This window comes from Polyodon spathula, chromosome 4, assembly GCF_017654505.1.
Source record: "Polyodon spathula isolate WHYD16114869_AA chromosome 4, ASM1765450v1, whole genome shotgun sequence".
Lineage (NCBI taxonomy): Eukaryota > Metazoa > Chordata > Actinopteri > Acipenseriformes > Polyodontidae > Polyodon > Polyodon spathula.
In genome coordinates this window covers 82,534,212-82,560,666 of record NC_054537.1, presented here as the reverse complement: position 1 = coordinate 82,560,666, position 26,455 = coordinate 82,534,212, and the positions used below count along the sequence as shown (strand labels likewise).

Genomic DNA, 26,455 nt, shown 5'->3' with positions numbered 1-26,455 from the left:
ATCGCCAACCCCAAAACCTTCCTCAGTATTTGCCAGAGCTTTTGACAGCAGCTTGTAATCCACACCCAACAAGGCAATAGGTCTCAGTTCTTTATTTCACACAGGTTACTACTGCCCTCCTACAGCTGAGTGGCAGCTCTCCCTGGGCCAAACTTTCTTTATATACGGCCAGCAGGTCCTCCCCAAATCATCCTAGAACGCTATATAAAATTCAGTGGGGAGGCCATCGATACCAGGGGCCTTTCCATTACTCAGTCCACTGAAAGCAGTGGAGAGCTCTGGCAGTGTACGTGCTCTATCCAGCCCCTCCCTCTCCTCTTCAGGGACCTGTGGCAGACCTTGATAGAACGTGTGTGTGTGTGTGTGCTTTGTCTCCTCCTGCCTCGCTGGAGAAAAGCTGTGTATAAAACTGCACAGCCCTATTGTGCATCTCCCCCGGGTTGTGCAGCGCTCTCTCATCCTCTGTGCACAGGCAGTGGATCAGTTTACTCTGGCCCTGTATCTTCTCCAGACTGAAGAAGTAGGGGGTTGGGGCATCCACCTGTGATACACTCTGAAACCTTGGCCTTGTTCATGCCCCCTGTGCCTTTTGTGTCCAAAAAGTCAATGAGCGATGCTTTTTTTTTTTCTTTTCAGGTCCTCACCAAGCCTGCTATTTGATGTGGACTCCAGAGCCTGTTGGAGCACTAATATATGTAATAATTCTCTTAACCCCTGACATTACCTTTCTGTACCTGGCTAACTCCCTCTCTGTCATCTCATTTCTGACAAAATGCGTTACATTTGAAATGGTTACTTTTCTCGCCGGGTCTGCAAGCGGTAACACCTGTGTGAACGTATCATTTAACACAATTCCTCTTTCTACAAGCAGATTTACCAATTCGGTTGTTTTAGAAATATTACTGTTGCTGCGCTCATACGGGAAGCAGATTTGATGTTATCACATCCTACTATCTCCCCGACTGCTAGCACACACCTTTATATATATAAATGGAAAACTTGACACTGAAAGACTGATAGAGGATGCATCATTCTGAGTGTAAAAGACAAGCCTGTGCTGATGAAGTACCTAGTTCAGTGTGAAAGGGGATTTTCACTGTTTCAATGCACATTAAAATGTAGTTAGCATGTACATGACAATGTGTAATGCAAAAATGATGTGAATGATGTAATAATAATTGCAGTGATGAAATTCCAGAAATCCTTTTTAGAAGGCAAAACATATTGTAGTTTACATTTAGAGGATGACACAATGATAATTTGCTTTATTTATGTATTCATTTAAGGTTTTATTAGTAATTTGGTTTGGTATGTAATTATTCACAAACCACCATTTGCAACATCCTGAGTGTTACATTTACAGTATTTAGAGGTAGAGCTACAACTACGGTACTATTCATTTTTCCATAATTTGAAAAAAACAAACAAACAAAAATAATTAAATAAAAAAAATCTGACAGTATGTACATCACTTGGCCATGGTGTGTAGTTTGTTCTTAGTTTCCTTTTACCTAACGAAAGCCAGCGCTTAACACAAGCCTCTGTGTCAAACTTTTCCCACTGTACTGATTCTAACAAGGTCTTTACCAGTTGCCACATTAAGTTGTGTAGCTTGTATTTAATTTTGTTTTGTGCAGAAAATCCATGTTCACATTGGGCAGCTGATATTGGCAGCACAAGCATGATTTCCTCTAAATGTAGAAGATGTTTTAAATCTGTGCAAAAGGATTATTATGTTAGCATGACCTCCCATAAACCAGTGCATGATTATCCATAAACTGACCTTTCAGTAGTGTTTTAATCGTTCTCCATTCTGGGGGAACTGCATTAACATTGCATCCATGCCTTGCTAAAAGGTCACTGTACCAGTTCAGTAAGACTTCTAACTGTTCAACACCAAAGTCCACAAGATCATCAGGCCATGCATCATAGCAGAACATTGAAAAACACTGAATAATTTGGGGTCCTCCTGAAACCCTCTCCTCAGTGGGAAGCTTATTCATGTTGCCAAACCTGTACTCAAATCCCTGACTGATTTCAACAGTTTCTTCAATATGTGTCAACAGGTTTTGTTTTTAATGTCATGGGTCTGGGGTACCTTAAGTTTAATATCCTGAAATGTAATGTTGGTAAATCTGTTGCTGGTGGCTATGCCCCTGTCGCTGCCTTACTGACCCTGCTGCTGTGGATCTGGTTCTGGTTGGGAATCCACTTGCTGCAAAAATGTCTGTAGTTTGCAATTTTTTTATGGCTTCATTATCAATTGCTGCAACAGCTTGGGGAAGGATTTGACGACTATTTAGCAGTGTAACGCTAAGCTTTGACACCTCTGGTAAGAGATCATGTGAAAAAATGATAAGTCCCTACGGAAGCAAGTTTTCCCATTTCCTGGACAGCATGCTTTGCTCTTCCTTTAATGTTTGTGGAAGTGGAAGCAAGGTGCTCCATGTGGATATTACGTTTTGTATTTTCCATTCTGTGCTTTCAGATAAAATGAATTGGAATTGCAGGTCTACTGAACAGTGAAAAGCAAACACATAAAGCTACGTGTTAACCCTTACAGATAGCATCACCTCTGAAATGCAAGTAGAAAGGTTAAGCTGTGATGGCAGTTTGTAGTTTAGAATAGTAAGAGTCACTGACTGGTAACCTTCACTTTTATTGAAGTTTAATTGACTTTCCTTTTTTATACCATCTGAGTATGTGACATACAGTAATTGTTTTGATCAGATCTTTTGGGAGAAGAAAGTTGCTTTTATTCATATGTTTGATCCATTGTCAAAAAATAGTAGAAAAACTGCTACTAAGGTTGCAACATTTTTTTTTAATAATTACTTGATTACATGGTTACAGTCAATTAGTTTTTATTTTTGAGTACACTTCTAATTCAAATTTAAGTGAAGAAGCTTTACACGGTTCAGCTAAAGGCAATTTTGTCAAATTTGACCTTCATGCTGATGAATTAAAAAAAAAAAAAAACTAACAGGTTTCTAAAGCCAAACCATTACTAATAAAATCCATTGGCTGTGAAAATACAATAAAGGTTAGTATTAACATTATTAATGTGGGGGGGGTCGAAGTTTTTTTTTTTTTTAATGCAATTTTATAAAATCCACCTATTCCAAGCTTCATTAATGGCTTGGTTGTGGGTGTGGTTTATATATTAAGCATCAAAAGAGAGAAAAAAAAAAACATAAATAAATGAAACCGCCACTTAGCTACTGAAGCAGATAAAAGCCTCTTGAATTGGAAAGTCATTGCTGCTTGTCTGTGATTTCTAACATAAGTGATACTGTAGAGTACAAAGACCTATGATCCTGCCTTTCATTACTTCCTTGTTACCCCCCCCCCCCCCACTTAACTATATTCACTCTCTTCTTCTGCAGTTCTGTGTATAATGTATGCAGTAGCATCAACAAAATGAGAGTGAACCTGTGTTGTGTGATGAAGAAAACCAACAAATAGATATTTTTTCTTATACTTCATGCAACAATCCCAGGGACTGATATGTGTGCTCACAACTGCACATTTCACTTTACACATACAATTTGCAGCATATGTATGTCTCACAGTAAGCATTCCTGTGTCATTCTCACAGCACAGTATGTATGTGTGTGGAGGCGTTCTGTACAGCAGACTAAACGGTTTCAGACATGAGGGAATTCTTGGAACTAGTTTTACAAGATCATTGCTGTACAGTGATTTTACACACACTCCAAAAGCGCTTTTTCATATGAACAAATCTCGATTTAAAAAATAAATAAATAAAAAATTGTTGTAGAAAAATTGATTTAATAAAAAGCTGCTAGTTCTGCATAGTTCAGATTGGGTGCCATAGCAGCTGTGGCATAGCTACTGGTATAATAGAATAGGTGCAGTGTGCAGGATTCTGAATTCAAATTTTGTTTTTTTTAAAAGCACAGCAAATATTATCAAAAAATGAATTGAAATATATATATATTGTAGTGTTGCTTGGAAATGAAGGCAGACATACCAGGATTTCCAGGTTCTGGAATACAGCAGTTTATTAAGCCGGGACCCTACTCTGGGTAGATTAAGCATGCTGAGCATTCAGCGTAGTGCTACTCAGACTGTGACAAATAATAAAAGAAAAGAAATGGGGGAAAAAAGGCCATGTTTTACAGCCACCCATGCGGGCTGGTTTCTCTCTCTTGTAGTCCTGCTTCTCTTCTGTACTCCTTGGGTGTTGCTTCTGTACTCTTTCTTCCACTCCAGATTGTTAGAATTGCCAGAAATTAAAATACTGTAGCGAACCAAGGCAAGGTGCCTCGTACAGGGTGAGGCAATACACATGCAGGTTCAAGGTGGACGCGAACCTGGGACCTCTTGCACTAAAGCATAGTGCCAATACTGCAAAAAAAATACAAAAAAAGCCAGCTCCTTTGCAAGGAGCATATATCAGGCTTATATCTTTGTATGTGGTTACGTCACCTACCAGCCCTGCTGCTGCCTTCCCCCGTACACGCTACACTATATATATATATATATATATATATATATATATATATATATATATATATATATATATATATATATATATATATATATATAAACAAGTAGCTTTCGAGTTAAGGTATATATAGACACACACACACACAGGGCGATTTGAGAAAGAAAGTTTACCACATCAACACACCCTATCTCATATCTATACATAATAGCAGTACTATCAAAATTCAGGTACCAAATAGCTTTGTTATAAAAAGTCAGCATTTTTCATGACACAGGGTAAAAAAAAACAAAAAAAACCCAGTTCTCGCAACAGTTCACTTGCACGCTTGCGGAACAGTAACTGGTAACGGAGGGCCTTTTTTTTTTTTTTTTTTTTTTTTCCATCATGGTTAATGGTTTCCTAATGGATGGTTAAACTACACAGCAAAATGGATTTCTGTTAAATAATGGTGCTTAACAATCCTTTATATAATGGCCTGAAGTTATTCACAGTGCCACATGCAGAATTTGTATAGTTGGTTTGAGACCAAACAGATGCAAAAAAAAAACCCCAAAATAATCAAGTCTAACAAGAGCATGGAAAACGCTGTGCGTGTCTGTTGTGTGCAGTGGCTGCTTGGCAGCCTTTATAAAACTAGTTTTGCCATGCTTTTCCCATGGATATACTATGCATTTACCATATTTTACCCTGGTTTGCTATGTATACTAATATGCTTTACCGTAGGAGGAACGCAGGATTTTCATGTTCGGACAGACAGTCAAGATGTTACATTTTGTAACACGTTCAAGTAGAAAAATATCCCAAGAGTAAAGAAAACATTGTGTAGGCCTTACTTTACTCCAGTGATTAACTACAAAACAAAGGATGCCAAATAGCAGTCCAACATTGTTTGTTTTTGTTTTTTTATTATTCCTGAAATAGATAGTAAAAAGGTTGACACCACGTTTTATTTATTTTTTACTTTTTTTTATTTTTTATTCCTTGTCATTGATGTTTCTTTGCAGTAAGAACGACACGTTTTCATAAAGTAATGACTTCATTTCAGAATGACGTGTTTGCCTTTCTTTCTGTCCCATGAGATTCTGACTCGCTCTAAAGCAGCACAACGCGTTTTTGACCCAGATGGCCTTCCATAGAGATCACTATGAGTGTGCGCACATAATCTGGTTGGTTTTACTTTTTGCTGTCTAAAACCTTTTAAATAGAGGTTCATGAGCTACTGTGTTGGTCCTGTGTTTTATTTTTATTTTTTATATATCTATATATTAATCTCACATGGAGCTCTTCTTCATTTGCCATGCGCGACTTCTGGTGAGGCAGTAAATAAGTGCAAGGTATGTTTGTCATTTCTAGCAAATACAAACATCTGATTTCTTTTGTTTTGTTTTGTTTTGTTTTTTTGGGTTTTTTTTTGTATCTGAATACGTCAAAAAATATCAGGATATTTGTCCCAGCACTACTTTACTATACCTCTGTGCTTTACATTGTTTACCTACAGTATGCTTTGCTTTCACTGTGGTATATTACGCTTTGCTCTGCTTTTACTATGGGGAAACTTTTATAAGGGAGAACTTCTGTCAGCTTGCACTGCTCACATATACATGGTCTATCATGTTTGATCAATGGTGAATGTAGCGGAGGATTGCGATTACGTGGCTCCAGATTCAGTGAAGCTACAGTAGGCTTGTAGTCTGCTTCAGCAACTCTATTTACAAAGTAGTGATGCCTTTTTCTTAACAATATGGTACTCCCCATCTATACTACACTGATTTTCATTTTTCATAATTGCACAGTCTAGCAATCTGTTCAGTCTGCAGTAGTGCTTTCCCCCTTGTACTTGCTGAGACTGTTGGAATCTGTCTGTTACTGTGCAATATCTTACTGTGGAGAGGTGTGATGACTGTATAATTGGTACAGTCATCTGCAAAAAAAAAAAAAAAAAAGGTCTGTTCTACAAAGTGCTGCCAGAATTTAGTTTTGTGAGGTTGGGCCTCTCTCTGTAAGCTGTGCCTATGTAAGAACTGTACTAAGGATTTATTTATTTATTTATTTTATTGCACATACTGTAGGACAAAATATTAGAGCAATACAGTAGCTTGTCAAAGTACAGGCTGAGGTTAACTTATTTAATGATTAGAAAAAAAACATACTAATTTATTTTGAATACTGTAGATCTGTCAAGAATCAAAAACAAGTCAAGACCATTTTATTCAATCTAGTTAAGAGCCTTCAAATTATTTGTGTGGATGGCATGTGCTAACCTGGGTAGTTTTGACAGTCATCTTTCGACCCATTTGGGAGTGTCTCAGGGTCCAAAACCACATTATGCAATGTCTGTAAGTAATACTTTTTCTAGGATGAAGTTTTGTTTCTGCAGGTGCAAGAAAAACAGCCATACAGTATACATGTGTGTTAGGGGTGTGCTTTTGGTTCATTTTTATGAATGTTTAAATGCTATGCAGGTGTCGGCGTTTAAACCATATCTATGCACGCACACACACTCCTTTCTATTACATTCTGATTAGTTAATTAATGGGCATTATTTGATGAACCAGTTGATTTAACCGTGCACATTTTTATTAAAGATAATGGTCTTATAGCAGCTGCCCTGCATGTAATGCTTAAAAATCAATAGACTCTAAAAAAACGAATTTAAAAAAAGCCCAGTGGGAATTTGTTCTTTTTTTAAAAGCATTTGTATTGTTATTTTTATCTTCGTAGATGTCTCTCGAAGACATCTACGACATCTGCACTATTGAGATGTACCTGTGTTGGCCCTGTGGGCACAATGTGAATAAAGTAAACTAAAAAATTTTAATTTTTTTTTTTTTTTTTTTTTTTTTAACGTTATATTATGTTCAAAGAACCTTAATGTGGCACCACAAAAGTCTGATATGGGATTGACTACTGTATATGATAAAGTAATAAAATACATTCAAAAATATGCATTTGGTAAAATCTGTCACATGACCGATTTATGCGTCTAGCATATTATTCAATGTTGGATAGATAGATAGATAGATAGATAGATAGATAGATAGATAGATAGATAGATATAATACTTTTGTAAGCCTTGCTGGTGAATGAGTTTGCGGAATAACTAGGCGTGACATTTTCTCTTTATTTTACCATCAAAGAGGTTTCTAGCTAAGGACTGCCAAAGACAACACTACATTTAATTTTGTATGTCTTGGCAGAACAAATGCTCCACCAAGTAATTCAGCATTGCTACAGTAGTAATTTCATTTTATTTAGGGGACCCCTGAAATTGTGAGATGGATTGCTCATTAAAATCCTTAGCATATTTGTAAAGAGGAGACAGTGATCTACTCTGGGATACCTGGATATTGTGTGAGCTTTGCTGTTGCAGGTTTATAAAGCTTTTTCAGTTCCTATATAGGATTGCTGTGTGTGATGTGGTTTGGGCATTTAGACACGGTTTGAAGTATTTGCTTCACTGCCCTTAGTAGCAGTCGTAACACAGGAAGTAGGCCGTGATGCAGCAGATGTGATTGATTGTTTTTACAACTTATTTCTATCAAAAAGCTTTATTACATGAAAACAATAGATGGTGCTTGCAATAAAACTGTAAACTCGGGAAGATGCAGGTTTTTAACTATGGGCATTTTTACTTTTTTTTTTTTTTTTTTTTTTTTCCCCCCTAGTTTTTGTGAGAGTTTGAAGATTTATTATCAAGTAACTGTAGCAAGACAGGTTTACCCAGATGAGTTTTTTAAACAGACTTATCTGGCTTTAGCACATTTGTTCTTTGATCAGAGAGCTGTAACACTAATGCCTTTATTTAGGAATCTGCTATTCCTCTCGGCTATCTGAAGTATCGTTTTTAATTATCTCATCCTTTAGTGCTCTGTGGACCACATACCTCGATTTGTGTTTTGATGGGGCTTTTTTCTGCCTGCACTGAATGCTTTGAAGAAAGTGTGTCTTTCTTTTATTTTTGTTAAGCATAGAGTGGAAAATTGAATCTGGGTTCTTAGCAGCAGGGTTATCTGCAAAACACCCAAACTGGAAAAGAATCAATACAGGCTGTTGACTGTGGCAGGTTTTTAAGAGCCCCCTGTCCAATTTGATTACAGCAGCTTTTGTAAAGATTTGAAAAGCACAATCTGTATTAAAAACATAATCCGCTAGGATGAGCTCGAACAGCTCAGAATAGGGTTTCCATGGATGCTGCCCTGCAATTTGAATGCTTGAAGTCAAGGTCTTAAACACACACAGAGCCAGGGGCAGCGAGCTAGTGGAAAAAGTTATTGGGTTATGAGCCATTTACATGCATGCCTCTGAGGTTACTCAAGTCTCTTTATTCATCCAGCCAGAATCTGCAGAACACAGCAGAGTAGCAGCCTGTTACATTCTTTCTCCCTCAGAACATTTCAGCCAGTTTCCATGGTAATTGCAGCAGGCAGAATGAAGACCGGTGTGTTTGTCCATGTCCCAGTGCTAAATATGATTTAAGAAAAAAAAACAAAAACTTGATGTCATTCAGTTTCTATTGACTTTGCTGGTGCTGAATTCAGGTAACTTGGTTGCAATCTGAAAGGTGCTGCTGATTTCTTCCTTTCTAGGTCTTAAAAGTTATTTTTGTTTTTATATGGGTTTTTTCTTTTGCTTTTTTAGACCCCGGCAGCCTCACAGGGTCAAATTTCTCCTGACGAAAAGGATTTGTATCTTGAGGATGGGTCAGGGGATTTTCCAGTAGATGATGACGATGATTTTAATTCTGGGTCAGGCTCGGGTAAGATTTTCTTCCATCTCTCTCCCCCAAGTTGTGTTACAAAAAAATGCTGTAAAACCCACAATTGTCTCCATAGTCCTCTCTCAGCTATTAACCAGTGCCTAACAAAAGGGACATCATCATTGCATACTTTTTGTGAAGCAACTGGAACTGATGATTAGGTGTATTCATAGCTAAGGCTATTTAAAAATAAAAATGATGATATCAATTTTAAAAAATCAAAGTCTTTTATGCAGAAAACATTTCTGCAGGCAAGAACATGCAGTCGTTCCATTTGTTTGGTTTGATGTCCTTGCAGTGAAATACATATTGTGAAACACTTTATAGGAGTAACGTACTGCTGTGCTGACTCTTAGATTTTTTTTTTAAACCATCCCCATGTTTTTTGTGTGGTTTTCAGGTCTCGAAGTGGAAATCGAGGAGCCCATCACTGTGAAAACGTATATGTTTCCAAAAGCACAACCAACCAGGGACTCGACTAAAGTCTTCACACACAAAGTGGAGACATCTACAGCCAAAGCCAGAATGCTGCCTAAGAGTCCTGCCAGAACCGAGGTGCTGTATACCTACTTGTTACTGTATAGCTACTCTTGGTGTTTAAAACAAAAGGTATTGCTGAAACCCATTGCCAACATGGAGATGGATTGCTAAATTGCATATCAAAACTGGTAATTGTATGTACTGTACAACTTTCTGTATTTTTTCCATGTCAGCTGTGCATACATCAGATCGCTCATCTTAAATGAACGTATTGTATCTGATATATAGTGTAAACTGCACACAGATAATCTGCAGTAGTGAACTTTTATTTGAGTTGAAATGTGTAACCCATGACAACTATTGATTCATCAGACTAGTAGAAGAGCAAATTATTTTAATCCATGTGTAGAAGTGTATGCTGTACTCACTTTTTTCTTGGCTTTATTTTTTAATACTGCACTTCAATGTAATACTATACTGTAACAAGCACTGTCATGTCAGAATCTTTTTTTTAATATATATTTTTAGGGATTTTGGCGTTTGCAAAAACGTTTTTATAGAATTTATTTTTTTGTGTGCCTTTTTTCATGTAGCCACCAGTTCTGGCCACGGATACAGATCTGGATTTAATGAGCACAACTAGTAAGCCAAAAATGTCTGGCAGTGGTCTGGACACAGACGTGTCTGCGGAGATACAGTCCGAAAACCTCTTCCAGAGAACAGAAGTACTGGCAGGTATGTGAATAGCTGCATTAGGTATAATTGTTTAAGACTGTACGACAAAAACTCCAGGGCTTCACTCTTGACACTAACCAAGTCTTGGGTTTCAGAACTTCCCTTGTTAAGGTATATTGTTATAATTGGTGTCATTTTCATAAAGCTCTTTCGGTACTTTTAAACACCTGTGTCACAAAACAGTATTTCAAGCGTAACAGTATGGTTTTGCAGAAATCGTCTCAACTTCTAGGATTTCTAACGTATAACAGGCTCCTACTGGTTTCTGATAAGTGCACTCATTATTAAACTCTGTCACACATACACTGGGGTTCTGTACACTTGGAACGGGAAATTGATTTCTGTTTAAGTTTTTACTTGCTTTCTTTATTCATGTCTAACAGATATTTGTGGTAAATTGTGGTATAAGTTTGATTTATTCACAAAAGTCTTAATCTCTGTTTCTGTGAGCTCACAAGATAGTGTACACCTATGATGATGGTTGTATCCACAGCAGACTAATCTCCACATGTGTTGTGCTGCAATGAATAGAGCATACAAGCCCCTAATGAATGCTTAAGCAACGTTAGCATTCCCTTCACATTTGATTTACAAGTGTGGTTTTAACAAGTGTCCTTTCAAAGATTACCTGGGTAGCGTTTATAATTAAGCCTATGTTGTTCAGTTAAAAACGCTAAATCAATCATACTTGTGTTGTAGGTAAATTTATGTGGTGGTGGTGGTAGGGTGCAGTTGGATTAAATGCCTCAAGTGCTCAAAGGCATATATTTTTAGTTTTTCTTTCCCCTTTTCACTGTGTAGTATAATGCATCTTGAATTATATATTTGTGGGAGTAAAATTCATGACCTGGCGTGAGCAGTTGTATATCTAACAGACTTGAGAATACTTGATATGTGCTTGATTAGCCATAGTGTACAGGTAACAAGCTCATGTGCGTCTTTTTAAAATCATAGTAAAACCAGAATTTCTTTGCCATGGGAGTCTTATTTCCATTCCTGTTCTATCTTAATGCTTGTGTTTTTCATACAGCTGTAATTGCTGGTGGAGTGATTGGGTTCCTGTTTGCAATCTTCCTGATCGTACTGCTAGTGTACCGCATGAGGAAGAAGGATGAAGGCAGCTATGACCTTGGGGAACGCAAACCGTCCAGCGCTGCCTATCACAAGGCACCTACCAAGGAGTTTTACGCATAAACATTATGGAGAATCTCTGATTGAGATCAATGAACTTTTTAAAAACAGAAATGAATACAAAAAAGCTTTTGTTTAGAGTAATGGAAACCTTTCTTTTTTTCTTAAAAAAAAGAAAAGAAAAGCCAACAAGGCTGTTTTATGGCGAATCCCAGTGTATTGAAATATTTCATGTATCCTTTTAAAAGGCTGAAAAACAACAAAAAACAACACTTAATTTGTAACTGTGAAAAGCAGTGGAGGTGTCTAATGAAGCCACTGTTTTTCACAGACTAGTTTTTAATAAAGCAGTATATGTAAAAAGACGATGGATATAATTGAATATAATTGTTCTGGGCCTAGCCTGTCTTTTAATTTTGTCATAGCATGTGTGAAGTTGATCTACAAGGTTTACTTCATTAATTTATCTGTTTTAAAATTGCCTTTCTATAGTTTTCATGGTGCAATTTTGTCTTGAAAATAATAATATAGCAGCAAGTGTAAATGCAATTTTTCTTTTTTAGGGTACTTTATAAACTGTCTTTTGCTTTATATAAAGTAGTCAAGATTGGGAATTTCTCACGCTGCTTTGTTTCTTAATGTAGCTTCAGTCAGATTTTCAACAGCAGCATCTGTGTACAAAACAAACTGGTCTTAACTGCAAACTGTGTATTTGTTTCTTCGACGATCTTCAGGATAGAAGATTTGATGTAAGCTACTGACAGAAAAGCCTAAGAAAACCCAAAGACGTAACCATATTCTGGAAGCTGCTGCAGATTCTGCTGGCCACTTTTTAAAAAAATGTGTCTCTCCTTTCCATTAGAAGGTTTGTGATTAGAGACTGATAATTTGGAATCCAATTGCTTAACAATACATGTATAAAATATATATTTACAAATGTTTTAAGCCTCTGAAGTGCCTACCATTCTGAATTGTGCTTGTTCCAGACTGGATAGAAATATTTCTGTATTTCAGTGTGTGAGTTTTGTGCTGGCATTTTAGAAGCACAGGCAATTGTTAATCTTACAGAAGCAGACAGTATTGTATCTATAATTTGAAACACACTACTGAATAAACATTGTGGCCTAATACTAAAATGACTTTTTTTGTGTTTGTATGCATATTTAGTTCCACTTCATACTCTTCTATAAAATGTTTTATAAAAGGTACCAATAAGTACAAAAATATACAGATGGAAAATCTGAATTAACTTTGTATGAAATGTGAAAATATGTTATTTTTCCAGCGTCTGCAATAGGCACACTACATTCCACTCCTTACAGTTTCTCTTACTATATAATAAGAACTATAAATGTATTTATGTAATGCCATCACTGCATACAATGCCCCAAACCATCAGATCTTTCTCATAGGTGCTTTTTGTTGAGTGTTTTTTTAATGAACACTAGGGTATGTTTGTGCTGCTTCTGAGCCAAAATAAAGCCTAGATTTTTATTTTATGTAGCTAAATGGCACCAATGCTAAAAATAAAACGTCCATATGAAGAAAAAAAAAAATAGCTTAATGATTTATTTTTTTTTGTCTATCAGATTAGTAGGGACACAAGTTTTTCCTTGAACTGGGTGGTTTGCTTGTCTAACACCAAGATGAAGTGTGCAGCAGTGGTTAAATTAAAATGTAATGAAAATAAGTTCAATTTGCAGAGCGTACAACTTGAAACGAAATAATCCCCAAGCTGTGGAGTTAATTCTATTTTATGAGCGATACGTTCTGCAGCTTTTTTTTTTCTTCCTAAATGTGTGCACAGAAGACACTGGCTGATCATTTTATAAAGTCTATAATGTATGTGCTATTTGAGTAACATGGTTTTCTGTTTTTGTGCTGTCTTTTGCTTTGTTTACAATTTATAAGTCATGCTGTCAAAAACTGAAATAATATATTTTTTTTTTAACTTACCGTTGCTGTAGTATATTGTTTACGTGGTTGCGTGGGGTTTCCAAAGGGAATCATGGGGACAGTTACACAAGTAGTTCAATCAAAAATGTTATTCAACTTGTTTTATTAAACCTGTTTTTAAAAGCTATCGGTAGAATAAAGCTTGTCTCCCTTCTGGCCAGTAAAATAATATACTCTTGCTTGCTGAATATACTAAATATATTTAATGTGTCTTGTGTACACAATACGTTCCCTCAAAGTTCAGACAAGCAATGCAAATTTTTTATAATGTTGGGCTTTTTAAAAATCTCGCCACGTAATTGTATTATGCCCAATGGACCACAGCCATTTTGGGGAAATGTTATTTAGCATTGTGTATGGGCAGTAGTTACATTTCAATTATTGAGTAGCTGAGCTGCCAATCTCAACTCTGAGGATTTTAAGTACATAAAGGTTCAGCTGGAAACGACACTGATGGAATTGTGTGACGAGTGTGTAAGGGAGGTAGCACCTGTAGTGAGAACTGTGATAAAGTGGGCAGCAAAGGACGCCTTTCATATCCGTGATGTTATGGGGCAAGTATAACAAGGAAGAGGAGGCCTTTGTCTCAGTTTGGCTCCCCCGAGATGGCACAAAGCAGATCCAGGATGGGGGTGGGGTGTGTCATGGCGGTCTCCCAAGCTAAGCAGGGAGAATGGATGAGATTTGAGAACGTGGAACAACGTGAGACTGACTGGCGAGACCTGTGGACAGTGGAACACAGAAGGATCAGCTTCCTAATCAGGTCCACAGATGATGTTCTTCCATCACCGCAGAACCTGCATGTGTGGGTAGAAGGGAACACTGCATGTGTGTTCATCACTGGCTACCCTGAAGCACATTCTTACAGGATGTGATATAATTGACTAATTTTTTATATACATTTAAGTTTTTAGCCAATAACCATCACTATTTTTCTCTAGACTGATTGTGAATGATTTCTATAAGTCATCCATTTTGCTCTTTTAGATAATGACATCAATTATGACACTGGATCTAAAAGAAAACAGCTGATATTATTATTATTATTATTATTATTATTATTATTATTATAATATATAAATTGCAACAAATTTGAGAATTGGGTCTACCTACAAATCATCTCCAGCTCTATCTAGCTACTATCTTACTAATTGAAAAAAAAATACAGGAAACCAAGTTTGGGAACACCTGATCTGCAGCTTTAGTACAGACCACAGGGTTCAGCTGCTCAATTCTATTTCGTGTATGGGAAATGGCAGTAAATGGGATGAGAACAAGGGGACTGCTTCGTTCTTCATTCTCTATTTGTGTATACTTCTAATAATACATGTCATGAGGAAATCTAATGTTTATGACATTATCCTTTCAACACTGAAGAAAGTTACATCTACAGTAGGTGTCAATTACATTTCCATAACAATGCAGAGATGTTCAGCACCTGAAGTTTGAAAAGAACAGTTATCAGAAATTAGAGAATCAGTCCTAATTATTGTCCTGACATTTGTCTAATTAGTACTTTATATGTTTTATTTGCAATAATAATAATAATAATAATAATAATGATAATAATTGTTAGTATAGTATACACATAGAGGAGCTTTATTCATATGAATACCATGTTAGTACAGCTCTTTCTCTAAAGAAAGCACTGGACTAACTAAATACCTTGTTTCTGAAACCCTGGGGACAGATGACTGATACACCGTGTTCTTTGGCAAATGAGGACATCCTAAAACCTAACTGCAGTCTATGTGGAAGCACTCAGTTGTTTGAAATTGAAACTATCCTGCACAGTATCATTAGTATTGTCTTCCCTATTGGCCACAGGATCATCCCCAATTAGTATGCTAATTTTACTGCCTTGCATTTAACCACTTGTGGACAGCAAAAAATAAATACAAATAAGAAAAAAACACATGTTTTAGGGACACTGGTGAGAATTTAAGACAGAATTGTCAGCTGCTACATTAAAATTCCCTGACTGTAAACCTTAATTTAATATGTTAGGCACCCCAAATAGCTTAAAAAGAGACACAATAAAATCTGTTTTTCTTCAGTCATGCTCTGTGAACAAATTGCTATCTTGGTAATAACTACTGCTAAACAAAGTCTTTTGTTAATTATATAGAACATTAACCTCTGTAGATCAGTGGGGTTTCCTTTTAGTTTTGAAAGGTTTTGCCCCCAAGCTATGTCTGCTCATCACACGCCATGTGTGCCTATAGCTTGTTTTTTGCAGGTTTGGAATATATAAAACAGTGCTGTTTCAGGTTTAATCTAGTGAATAAGAAACACATCACAAAGCAGGGCATCCTGCACCACAGAACTGGTTTGCTAGAAAAATAAACATGTCACTTTTTTTTTTTTTGACTTGATTCATTTCAAGTGTCATATGAGAGAGGAACAAAAGCTACTGAGTTTTCTTCTTTGAGTTAGAACTAATTCAATAAAGCATCCACCCCTCACTCGTAGTCACTGTTAAATCATGCATAAATGTACAGCAAATGGCTTCTAAAGTAAACACTAACAGGCCTCATAATAACTATTCACTAAACATAGGAACTACACTGCCTCAAGCTCATGGTGCCTCACATTCTGAGCAAACTGTACATGGGATTTCAGATTTCCTTACCTGGAACAGTAGTACAATGTGTAATAATACAAGTCATTCTTACCCTGGTGACATTTAGATATGACAGAAATAGTTTTACAATATATATATATATATATATATATATATATATATATATAGACTATATATATATATATATAGTTTTATCTATAAAAAAAATACCTGTTTTAATCTACATTAGTATGTATGTCAAGTTGTAAATTAATAGTTCTGTTTCATCCAATACATATATTTACAATGTGTTTTATTCAATTGTTATGTTTAATATGGGCAGCTGGCAGTGATGGAGTAGGAATCCATAGAAATTGTACCAAGTATGTCTACTAAATCAACTCAAATCTGAATTAATGTACTGTAGGTTTCTTGAAATCATATTGGAATTCATATTTAAACCATTTTGAGCACAAAAAAGTTTATTTCTCTCAGTTTTTGTCCACAAATTTGTTTACATCCCTATTAGTGAGCATTTCTCCTTTGCCAAGATAATCCATCCACCTGACAGGTGTGGCATACCAAAAAGCTGATTAAACAGCATGATCATTACACAGGTGCACCTTGTACTGGGGACAATAAAAGGCCACTCTAAAATGTGCAGTTTTGTCACACAACACAATGCCACAGATGTTTCAAGTTTTGAGGGAGCATGCAATTGGCATGCTGACTGCAGGAATGTCCACCAGAGCTGTTGCCAGAGAAGTGAATGTTCATTTCTCTACCATAAGCCACCTCCGATGTTGTTTTAGAGATTCTGGCAGTATGTCCAACCGGCCTCACAACCGCAGACCACATGTAACCACGCTAGCCCAGGACTTCCAGATCCGGCTTCTTCACCTGTGGGATCGTTTGAGACCAGCCTCACGGACAGCTGATGAAACTGTGAGTTTGCACAATCGAAGAACTTCTGCACAAACTGTCAGAAACTGTCTCAGGGAAGCTCATCTGCGTGCTTGTCATCCTCGCCAGGGTCTTGACCTGACTGCAGATCAGCATCGTAACCAACTTCAGTGGGCAAATGCTCACCTTTGATGGCCACTGGCACACTGGAGAAATGTGCTCTTCACAGATGAATCCCGGTTTCAACTGTACCGGGCAGATGGCAGACAACGTGTATGGCGTCTTGTGGGCGAGCGGTTTGCTGATGTCAATGTTGTGAACAGAGTGCCCCATGGTGGCAGTGGGGTTATGGTATGGGCAGGCATAAGCTACGGACAATGAACACAATTGCATTTTATCGATGGCAATTTGAATGCACAGAGATACCGTGACGAGATCCTGAGGCCCATTGTCGTGCCATTCATCTGCCGCCATCACCTCATGTTTCAGCATGACAATACACTTCCCCATGGCCTGCATACTCAACAGACACGTCACCCATTGAGCATGTTTGGGATGCTCTGGTACAACGTTTAAGACAGCGTATTCCAGTTCCCGCCAATATCCAGCAACTTCACACAGCCATTGAAGAGTGGGACAACATTCCACAGGCCACAATCAACAGCCTGATCAACTCTATGCGAAGGAGATGTGTCGCGATGCATGAGGCAGATGGTGGTCACACCAGATACTGACTGGTTTTCTGATCCACGCCCGTCTTTTTTTAAAGGTATTTGTGACCAACAGATACATACACCTGCTGGATCAACAGAAACAGGTTAAATGAAAAACCAAACTTGGAATTGGGTGTTGGTGCCCCGTTTGACCACCCCTGAGAGGGTTGCCACACAAATTAGGACTGTCTTACTGCCAACTATGAATCACCAGCCAGCTGTATGATTCTGGAGAAAGATCTGTGTCAAATCTCAGTGTCCCTGCGGCCTGGGAAAGGAGCTCATAAAAACAATGATTGAGGAAAACGAGCTTGACCTCCACCATCTTGTTGCGTCTAGAAACACCCTTCGTATCCTGTACTAGTTCTACTGGGAATTAAACTTCCTAATCAACTTACAGCAAGTGCCCTTTTGCCAAGTCCATTAAAAAAATAAATGTTTTGTTTTATCACTTACTCATTTGATACCTGTGTCGTTTTCTACATCACGTACAATATAATGATTAAGTGATCAATGGAAACAACATTGCTGTGCAGGAGCAGATGAACATTTGCACTTTGAAAGGTTTTTTTTTTTTTTTTTTTTTTTTTTTACCTCTGCTGAACTGTTGTATCGGCTGCATGTCATCCATAAAGAATGTATATATATATATAAAGATGATATGGGTTTTGTTGGAATTTACCATTAAGAATTGCATTCATTTTATTTGTGTTCATTTGCTTGTTTTTTGGTAATGTAGAACAAAATTCTATTTGTAAAAGTACATATCAGTGTTTGTTCGATATATGCATGTGTTTAAAAAAGAATGCCTTGCACAAAAACTGAAAAACCGAAAGATGACAAGAAGTGTGGTTCGGTTCCTAAGATTTCCATGACTATTAAAAGAGCATTTTTACTTTTAAGTACCAACTGAACAGCACCATTGGCATGGTTTCCAGTTATTGCCACCGTCAACACTGTTATAGAACCAACCTCCTGCTAGAACCAACAGCACACTCCATGCTGCATCTCTAAACCACTGTGCATAAATATTGTTTAGCACCTCAATGTGAACTGCAGATGAAAAAAAAAAAATCTATCAAGTCTGCACTGTCCACCTGTACGCATGCATTATAGGAGGGTGGGTGAAATAGGTGTCTGACTATTCTGCCTATGGAGAGTACTCTGCGCTGCTCATGAGCTTTGCTGTTTTCAACTCGTCGTGTCAGTGATAAGGTGACCAATGTGGCTCCTTGTTCACCGGGACAGTTTAGGACAGTTCAGGCTTTTCAACTCACAACCCAATGTATTCTGGTAAATCACAGTACTGCTTCTCTTAAAGTAAAGAATGGTACCTGAGACAGGTAAAACATACTACAAATCATTGGGTTGTGAGTTGAAAAGCCTGAACTGTCCCAAACTGTCTCAGTGGACATGGAGCTATATGGTCACCTCAGTGAAGCACAATCTGTCTGCATTTTCTAGAAGCATAAATGCTCTGACTAACGTAAATAATAATCACAATACTCATAGTTTTTTAATTTTTATTTTATTTATTAGATGCGGTTGCATTTTAGTAACAGCAATAGCTGCTGGTTGAATATTTTTTCAGTGTTTGAAATAGATACAGAAAAACAAAGGAAGAAAACACAAGTCTACAGAAAGTGTAAAGCGACAGAGGTAATGCGGTTCATTTTTATGCTGGATGTGGCAGGGTAAAGTACTCTCCCTTGTTCAGGGATGAAGGGTTGCCCCTCGACCGGGGGCGGCACGGTGTGCGCTATCTCCCACCCTCTCCAAGATGGCACGGACCTTAAGTTTACTGTCCGGTTGGGGGCAGCCATCTTGGGAGAGGTAAAACCGCATATGTGCTTGAGACACTAGGTTGATGAGACATTGCCTTAATAGCTACACCTGTTCCCTAGGGATAGGTGCAGGACTGATTCAGCAGGTGGGGTTTGTTGTATATAAGGGGAATGTGTCGTTGAGGGAGTTGGTCATGCTGGGGAGGTCAGGATAGAGGAGAGGAGCCCGGAGTCTATACAAATAATAATAAATATTGTGGAAACTCTAACCTGTGTGGAAATGGGAGCTACTTCGGGACTGTTCCAGAACCTGCCAAGTGAACTTGGGGAGAATTCCGATACGAGGCTACCTGACTGAAATACGTGATAACTTGCTCTCCTCCCGACAACTGCTGTGGCAGCACTGCTCCCAGACCGTAGTCACCTGCATCTGTGTCCAGGAGAAAGGGCAATCCGGTTGCAGGCGGTATCAAGATGGGGGCACAGGTTAAAGCCGTCTTCAAAGCTCTGAAGGCACTCTCTCATAGCTCGGTCCAGACAAAAGGCTATTTTTTGTGTAGCAGCTGGTGAAGTGGGGCAGTGATGGTGGAGAACTGGAGGACTGTGACAGACAGTGAATAAATCCTAATCAATAATCTCCCTCCCGACCTGTGAGGGCGCTATATAATAGGAACAGTATGCCCCAGACTGGATGATTTGACATTTCATTCCAGGTTCAGTAGGAGAGCGGCCATCCAGAAAGGGGGCGAAGTCACAATACCAGAAGTCATCGCCTTAATGCGGTAGGCGATGTGTCAGTCATGGATTGGAGGAGACGTGATTGAACTCGCTACCGAAGGGGGCGTGACTGAGGGTATCAGGGGATGTGGCGAAGCAATCTGTTCCTCTGTTATGGTTACAAAACGACCTGGAGGAGCATAAAGAAAACGTGAGTGTTTAGGTTGTACTGTCTGTCTATTTAACTATTGTTATTTGTCATTGTAGATGGCTAAATATTCAGGAGCTGTTGCTATTAAACCCAAACTGCACTGCACCATTGTTAGCACTGTTTTTGTATATTCATAACACCACTTGCACCCAGAACACTTACTGTTGGACTGGTGATCGGGCAAGTGTTTTAAAGTGTGTGTACCCTTATTATTTCGGGAATGAACCCCGTGGGTTTTGACTGGGCTGTACATATTGCTGTGTATAGCCAGTCGTATTATTTAACTATTAATAAAGTTTAGTTTTTCACCATTGAACTGTTGTTGGAGTTTTTATTACTGAGCACTACATCATTTCTACACCTGCGTACTGCAAACCACTTTGCCACAGGGACAAAGCGACAACTGCTTCCTCATTCTCTGGATCCGTCCGTATCCCATTCATCACTCGGTGGCCCAAGAAGGCGACTTCCCTCTGCATCAGCTTACACTTCCCAGGGTGCTGTTTGAGACTGGCTGTGCAGTACCTCCCTCAGGTTTGCCAGTGTGTCATCAAAACATGGTCGTGTGAACCAGCGTTCAGACTCAACTAACAGTGTCCATAGCCTGGCATGCTGCTCCAGGCACAGTCCCTCACAGCTGTTGCGCCAGAGAGTGGTAGTGAACCAGAGGAGGGAATCAAGATTCGGGGGGCTGAGAGAGGAGGGGGTGGGGGAAACACAGGAAGTGGTAGCTGTCCAGGGGAAGCAGGGGGTGTTAGTTCTTCTCCAGGGGAGGGTTGTAGCTCTACAAGGTCTGTGGTGTGGAATGGTAATGCTTCGTTTTTGTAAGTCAAGCACGGTTCCCGCTCCCTGCAAGAAATCCAGTCCCAGGATGCAGGGGTCTTGCACGGCTTCAATCCAGACCTCGTGGGGGTTCGTGTTCTAAAATTTGATGGCAGTATTTCACATTCAATACTTGTATTTAATATTCAATCTTTAATTTATTATTTGATGTTAAAATTTAAAATTTGATACATTAATTTAAAATTTAATGGTGGTATTTATTATCTGATGCTAAAATTATGTATTCGATAGTTGCTTGAATTCAACGTTTAATGAATTCAACTCCCATATGCGCCACCCAGCTCTGTCAATTTTCTTTTTATGATTTCAAGGCGACTAAACCTGGCTTGTTTTGTGCCGATTTCATCTCCAGAACTTTTGCAGATGCCCTTTCCGTCAGCACAGCGATTGCCCAAACATTCGCAAAGTACCAGCTAACTTGGGAAAACGTGGCTTCGACTTGCACAGATTTACTGCTCATCATACATGCCAATGACATTATTAATCAGAAACCAGAACTGCTACGCATCATATTCCACATGTAAAGTGTGTATACTGATTATTATTATTATTATTATTATTATTATTATTATTATTATTATTATTTGTATTTATTTTTAATTTTTTTTTTACCGATTTTATCCCTATTTTAATTTTTTTTTTTTTTTTTTTTTTTTTTTTAAAGATAAAAACTGAAAACGCGGAACACTATGAATGTCTACCATAACAAACAAATGTCAATTTATATGCTGGATAGTAATAATGTCATCTAATTATTTTTTATTAGACTTTTTTAAGATTTACTGCATCATGTATTTTTTTTAGTATACTTATATATTAAAAAGAGAGGGCACTTTGACAGTCCTTAACAAATTTGATCTGGTATAACGTAATATTGTTGTGAAGAGATTGACAATACATTTGACTTTAAAAACGCATTTTGACAGCACTATGCTTAAACACATGTAGTTTGTCCCTCTCGCGCCCCCATAGTCCAATATTTACTTCACTGAACCACGTAGTTCAAAGTCGAACTTGAAACCGGACTGAGGGGTGCGCAGTAAAGTAACTGCGTGTGCACAACAGCAATACGTGGGTTTGTTGATATTTATTTAAACTCCTACCTGGCATGTAACCAACAATTTCCTTTTAAGTACTGATGTATAGATCTGTGTTTGTTATTTGACACATACCACATAGATCAGGTATATCTCTGTCATTAATGTTAAACGTCTGCATGGTCTATTTGGCGGTACGACAATTAAAATTAATTACTTTTTGAAAATTGAGCAGGTTAACTCGCTCCACATGTTGCGTTGTTGGGGTTAGTGGCTGACTTAGAACAAACAGATACAGGTACACGAATTAATTTATTGGCGTTCAAGACTGCATACATGGTTAAAATATCTCTGGTTAAAAAAAAAAAAAGGCTTGTACATATAACATTGCTTGCAAAGTTATAATCTGCTGTTTAATGTAATATGCCTCATTTATACAAAATAAAGACAGAAATGAGAAACGCAGGCACAGCTTCACAGCTCCCAGTGCTTGACGATTTTTGAAGGAGGTATGGTGCTTGCACTACATTCTTAGTGCTTACTGAAGGAAAAGGTACTCGAAGCACAAGCGTGACCGAAGAAGCAAAAATGTACAAACAAGGACTAGATCAAGGGCATTCATGTGCTACAGTTTTGTCATGACCACTGCTGTCTCTTTGCATTTTCAGATAGTAAAAAAAAAAAAAAAAAAAAAAAAAAAAAAAAAAGACTTATAAAGCAGTTTCAGCATGAAATAATTTCAGTGACCTTGGTACTGTACTGTATTGTTATCATTACTTCTTCAGTCAGTTCATGTCAATAAAGGACCTGCATTTTATCTCAGGACTGCATTGTTGTAGTAGGCATCCAAAACTTGCCAATGAGAGACAGTGGCATCTGTATACAAACCTCTGAGATGCTGCATCAGTTTAAATGTGTTACATGGTACAATAAAATAGGATCATCTTGTATTCATCTTCTTAAGATATGTGAGGTGAGGTCTGTGTCTGTTCTGCAGTCCAGCCCATTTTTTCTCCAAATCAATAAAAAAAAAGTATTGGATCATTCCTTATGAAATCAATAAAAAAAAAAAAATAGCAATTTTTCACTCGACCTCCTCAGATTTTGATAAACTTTTGCACATATTGTCTTTGGAAGAGATGGTTACATTGCGAATTGTAGGCCTGCTTGACCTCCCATTCATGAGGTACAGGTCATCAAAGCTTAAACTGATTTGGACACCCACCCTACCTTTAAGAAAATGTATTGTTCCGTAGTTATCATCTGTGCACATTACTTGCAATTTTTGTGGGGTAGAGTTACCATAAAGCATCCACACAGTAATAAAATCAATTCTACAAGTGAGCTCTTTTTATCTTTCAGTGTGACTTGATGAAAACTGTAGTTGATGGTGGTTTGATCATCAGTTATATTAAATGCATATACTGTATCTGTGATATGACAAAAGTAAAACTGATCATTAAACATACTTTTCCCCCCCTTTTCACATAGGTCATTAAGGAAGGAGCAAGTGAAGGATAAAACAATGAATACACTTCTGGTCACAGTTTTAGCCTACCTTATTACACTGTGTAGTGGTAAAACTTCTGATACGACCAGCTCTGTTAATGAGAAAACATCGAAGGAAACTGCAAGGGAGATAGCTGGGTATTCTGAAGTTGCTCTGGATATCATTAATCTTGCTGTTAGTGGCAAAGCTCAAAACCGATCTTATAACAGACTGGCTGATTTCACAGATACCATAGGAAACAGACTGAGTGGATCACCAAATCTCGAGCTTGCCATCAAGTACATGTACAATGCTCTAACTCAGGATGGCCTAGAGAATGTCCATCTGGAGCCTGTCAAGGTTCCTCACTGGGTGAGAGGAGAGGAGTCTGCCATGATGCTGGAACCTAGGAATCACAGCATGGCCATTCTCGGTTTGGGAAGCAGTATTGGGACCCCTTCAGCAGGTAAGAACCATCAATGTCTTTTTTTAAAATCATGTTTAATATGTGATGTCTGTGAATGTGCACTTTCATAATGAACCTAGATTTACTGCAAAATATAGTGAACAAAAACACTTATGCAGGTGCATATATATCGTATTTGAATAACCTGTGAACTCATATAGTTCAATCAGAAGTTATAAAGCAGTAAAAAGCCAAAATGAGCCATTGGGAGTGGAATGGGGCTGATTAGAAATGATCATGTCTGTTCCAGATTTTACTGTGAGCCTAAGTAAACTTAGTATAAGACCAAGCACTGTGTTACAATATTCCTCTTACAAATACTTTTACCCACTAGCTAAATATAAATAATTGTGAAGCGCACTCTGAATTTATTTTAAGTACCTGTTGTGCATATTGGAAACAGACAGTACTGTTTCATGCTGGCAAATGCCACTTTGTTGTTTAAAAAAAAAAAAAAAAAAAAAATTCACAGGTCTTACAATGTGGTATGCAAAGTAAGGCCTTTTGCGTGGTCCACTCGACCTACATAAACTATGTGCAACTTCAAGTTATGTTAAACTATTCATCAAAGGGGCATTATAGCGGCAACAAGATGCTTTAGGCCCTGTCCACACTATACATTTAATCTGTATTAGTTGCTTTTAAGATTAACAATGCTAAATATGGTTAGCATCTACACTACAGAGTGTTTAGTACCATATTCGAGAAACAGACTTCAGACCACCTCAAGAGGCAGTCTCAAGTCCGGTTTTAAATTAGATTGCATTTGGTAGTGCGGTTTATCAAAAAATGTTGATAATTAGTCTACATTTCACAAAACGATATTTCAGTAATGAGCAGTAGGCCTATAGTTTTGTTTTTGTCCGATTACTATACTATTAATGCTTCAGATGTTTTCATGTCAAAATCAAACTATAACAGCTGAATACCTGTACTGAACTGTGTAACATGTATTACTGGTACTATATCGGGTGTGCAATTCATATCGCCCGACGCCCGGGACAACAAGATTTGTGTGAGGGGCAACACATTTTGCCATTATACTTTGCCTGTCGGACAAGTAGTTTTTATTTATTTATTTATTTTTCCAATGTTTGTTCTGTTGCTAGAAAAAAAACTATGGGTATATTTCTAACCACGCAGGTTTCTGAAAACTGAATTGTGGAAGTATAGCTCATACACAAACATTTTAAAAAGTGTTTATGTTCCACCCCTATCACTTCTGATTGGCTAGCTGTGGAAAAAGCTGATCTTCTATTGGTTGCAAAGAAACCCCAAAATGGCTGCCAAGAGAGCTTCTGGCAAGGCACAGACTAATCTTTTAAACTAAAGTTATTATTTGTAAATTAGCAAATAAGTGATACTGCTTTCTTAACACATGAACCTGACATTTAAATACAGCAATCTAGTAAAGTTACAAAAAAAACCCCACCATAATCGCTAAGGTATTAGCGGATTCGAAAAAATTGTATTGTGTAATTTAGAGTCACTTTGGTTAAGCGTGTACTTGTTGGGATGTTTAAAAACAATGTAAAGTTTACTGTTTAGAAGCATTTCAAGACAAACTTTCCCTGGCCAAAAATGTAATGATTTTTTTTTCTTTCGATTTTAGTGTTGCTAACCTAGTTTGGCATTTACCATATTTACATATTTTTTACATTCAAACACAATATTAAAAAAAATTATTATTTTTTTTTTTTACTAGATTTGAACAGAAGAAATATTAGTTATTAATTGGATATGCACAATCCATTGATATGTGAAACTATTAAAACATGAGGATTCACATATATGTTTATAGTGATAGAAAGGAAATGATAATATATGAGATTATTGGTACAATATTTTATTATTTAAAAATACAATTAGTTGGAAAGAATGTCCCCCCCACCCAAAAAAAAAGCCATCAGGATATGAAACCAGGATCACCCTGCGCAGCAGTGTTCCACTTAGACATCATGGGACACTATGTTGGATGAGGAAAAATAGCTGTGCATTTATGTACTGTTTAAAAAAGTATATAATAGAAATAAACAAAAAAAAAAAAACATTTTGTCTCCGCAGAATTTGATGGGAGCCTGCTGTAAATATTGCGTGCATTTTGGTATAAAACAGAACAAAATACAGAGAAACTTTACAGGTTCACATCTGTTAAAAATCTGGGGTTCAGCAGTTACAAAACTGAAAAAGCAGTAGT

At 37.6% G+C, this 26,455-nt stretch overlaps 2 protein-coding genes across 3 annotated transcripts in view; both read left to right on the top strand.

Annotated features, from left to right (window-relative positions):
- The window catches only part of LOC121314959 (syndecan-2-like), a 32,832-nt gene extending 20,120 nt beyond the window's left edge, over positions 1-12,712 (top strand). Inside the window, exons 2-5 of the mRNA XM_041248759.1 lie at positions 9,113-9,230; positions 9,631-9,785; positions 10,304-10,445; positions 11,476-12,712. Of these exons, the coding sequence (XP_041104693.1) occupies positions 9,113-9,230; positions 9,631-9,785; positions 10,304-10,445; positions 11,476-11,639 (579 nt within the window). The 3' untranslated portion in view covers positions 11,640-12,712. The remainder of the gene's footprint in view (positions 1-9,112; positions 9,231-9,630; positions 9,786-10,303; positions 10,446-11,475) is intronic.
- Positions 12,713-22,256: 9,544 nt separating this feature from the next.
- LOC121314958 (carboxypeptidase Q-like) overlaps positions 22,257-26,455 on the top strand; it is a 147,101-nt gene continuing 142,902 nt past the window's right edge. The window contains exons 1-2 of one of the 2 annotated variants that reach the window (XM_041248757.1): positions 22,257-22,337; positions 23,795-24,258. In XM_041248757.1, the coding sequence (XP_041104691.1) occupies positions 23,829-24,258 (430 nt within the window). In that variant the 5' untranslated portion in view covers positions 22,257-22,337; positions 23,795-23,828. Of the gene's footprint in view, positions 22,342-23,794; positions 24,259-26,455 lie in introns of both variants that reach the window. The other variant, XM_041248758.1, reaches the window with a different exon arrangement.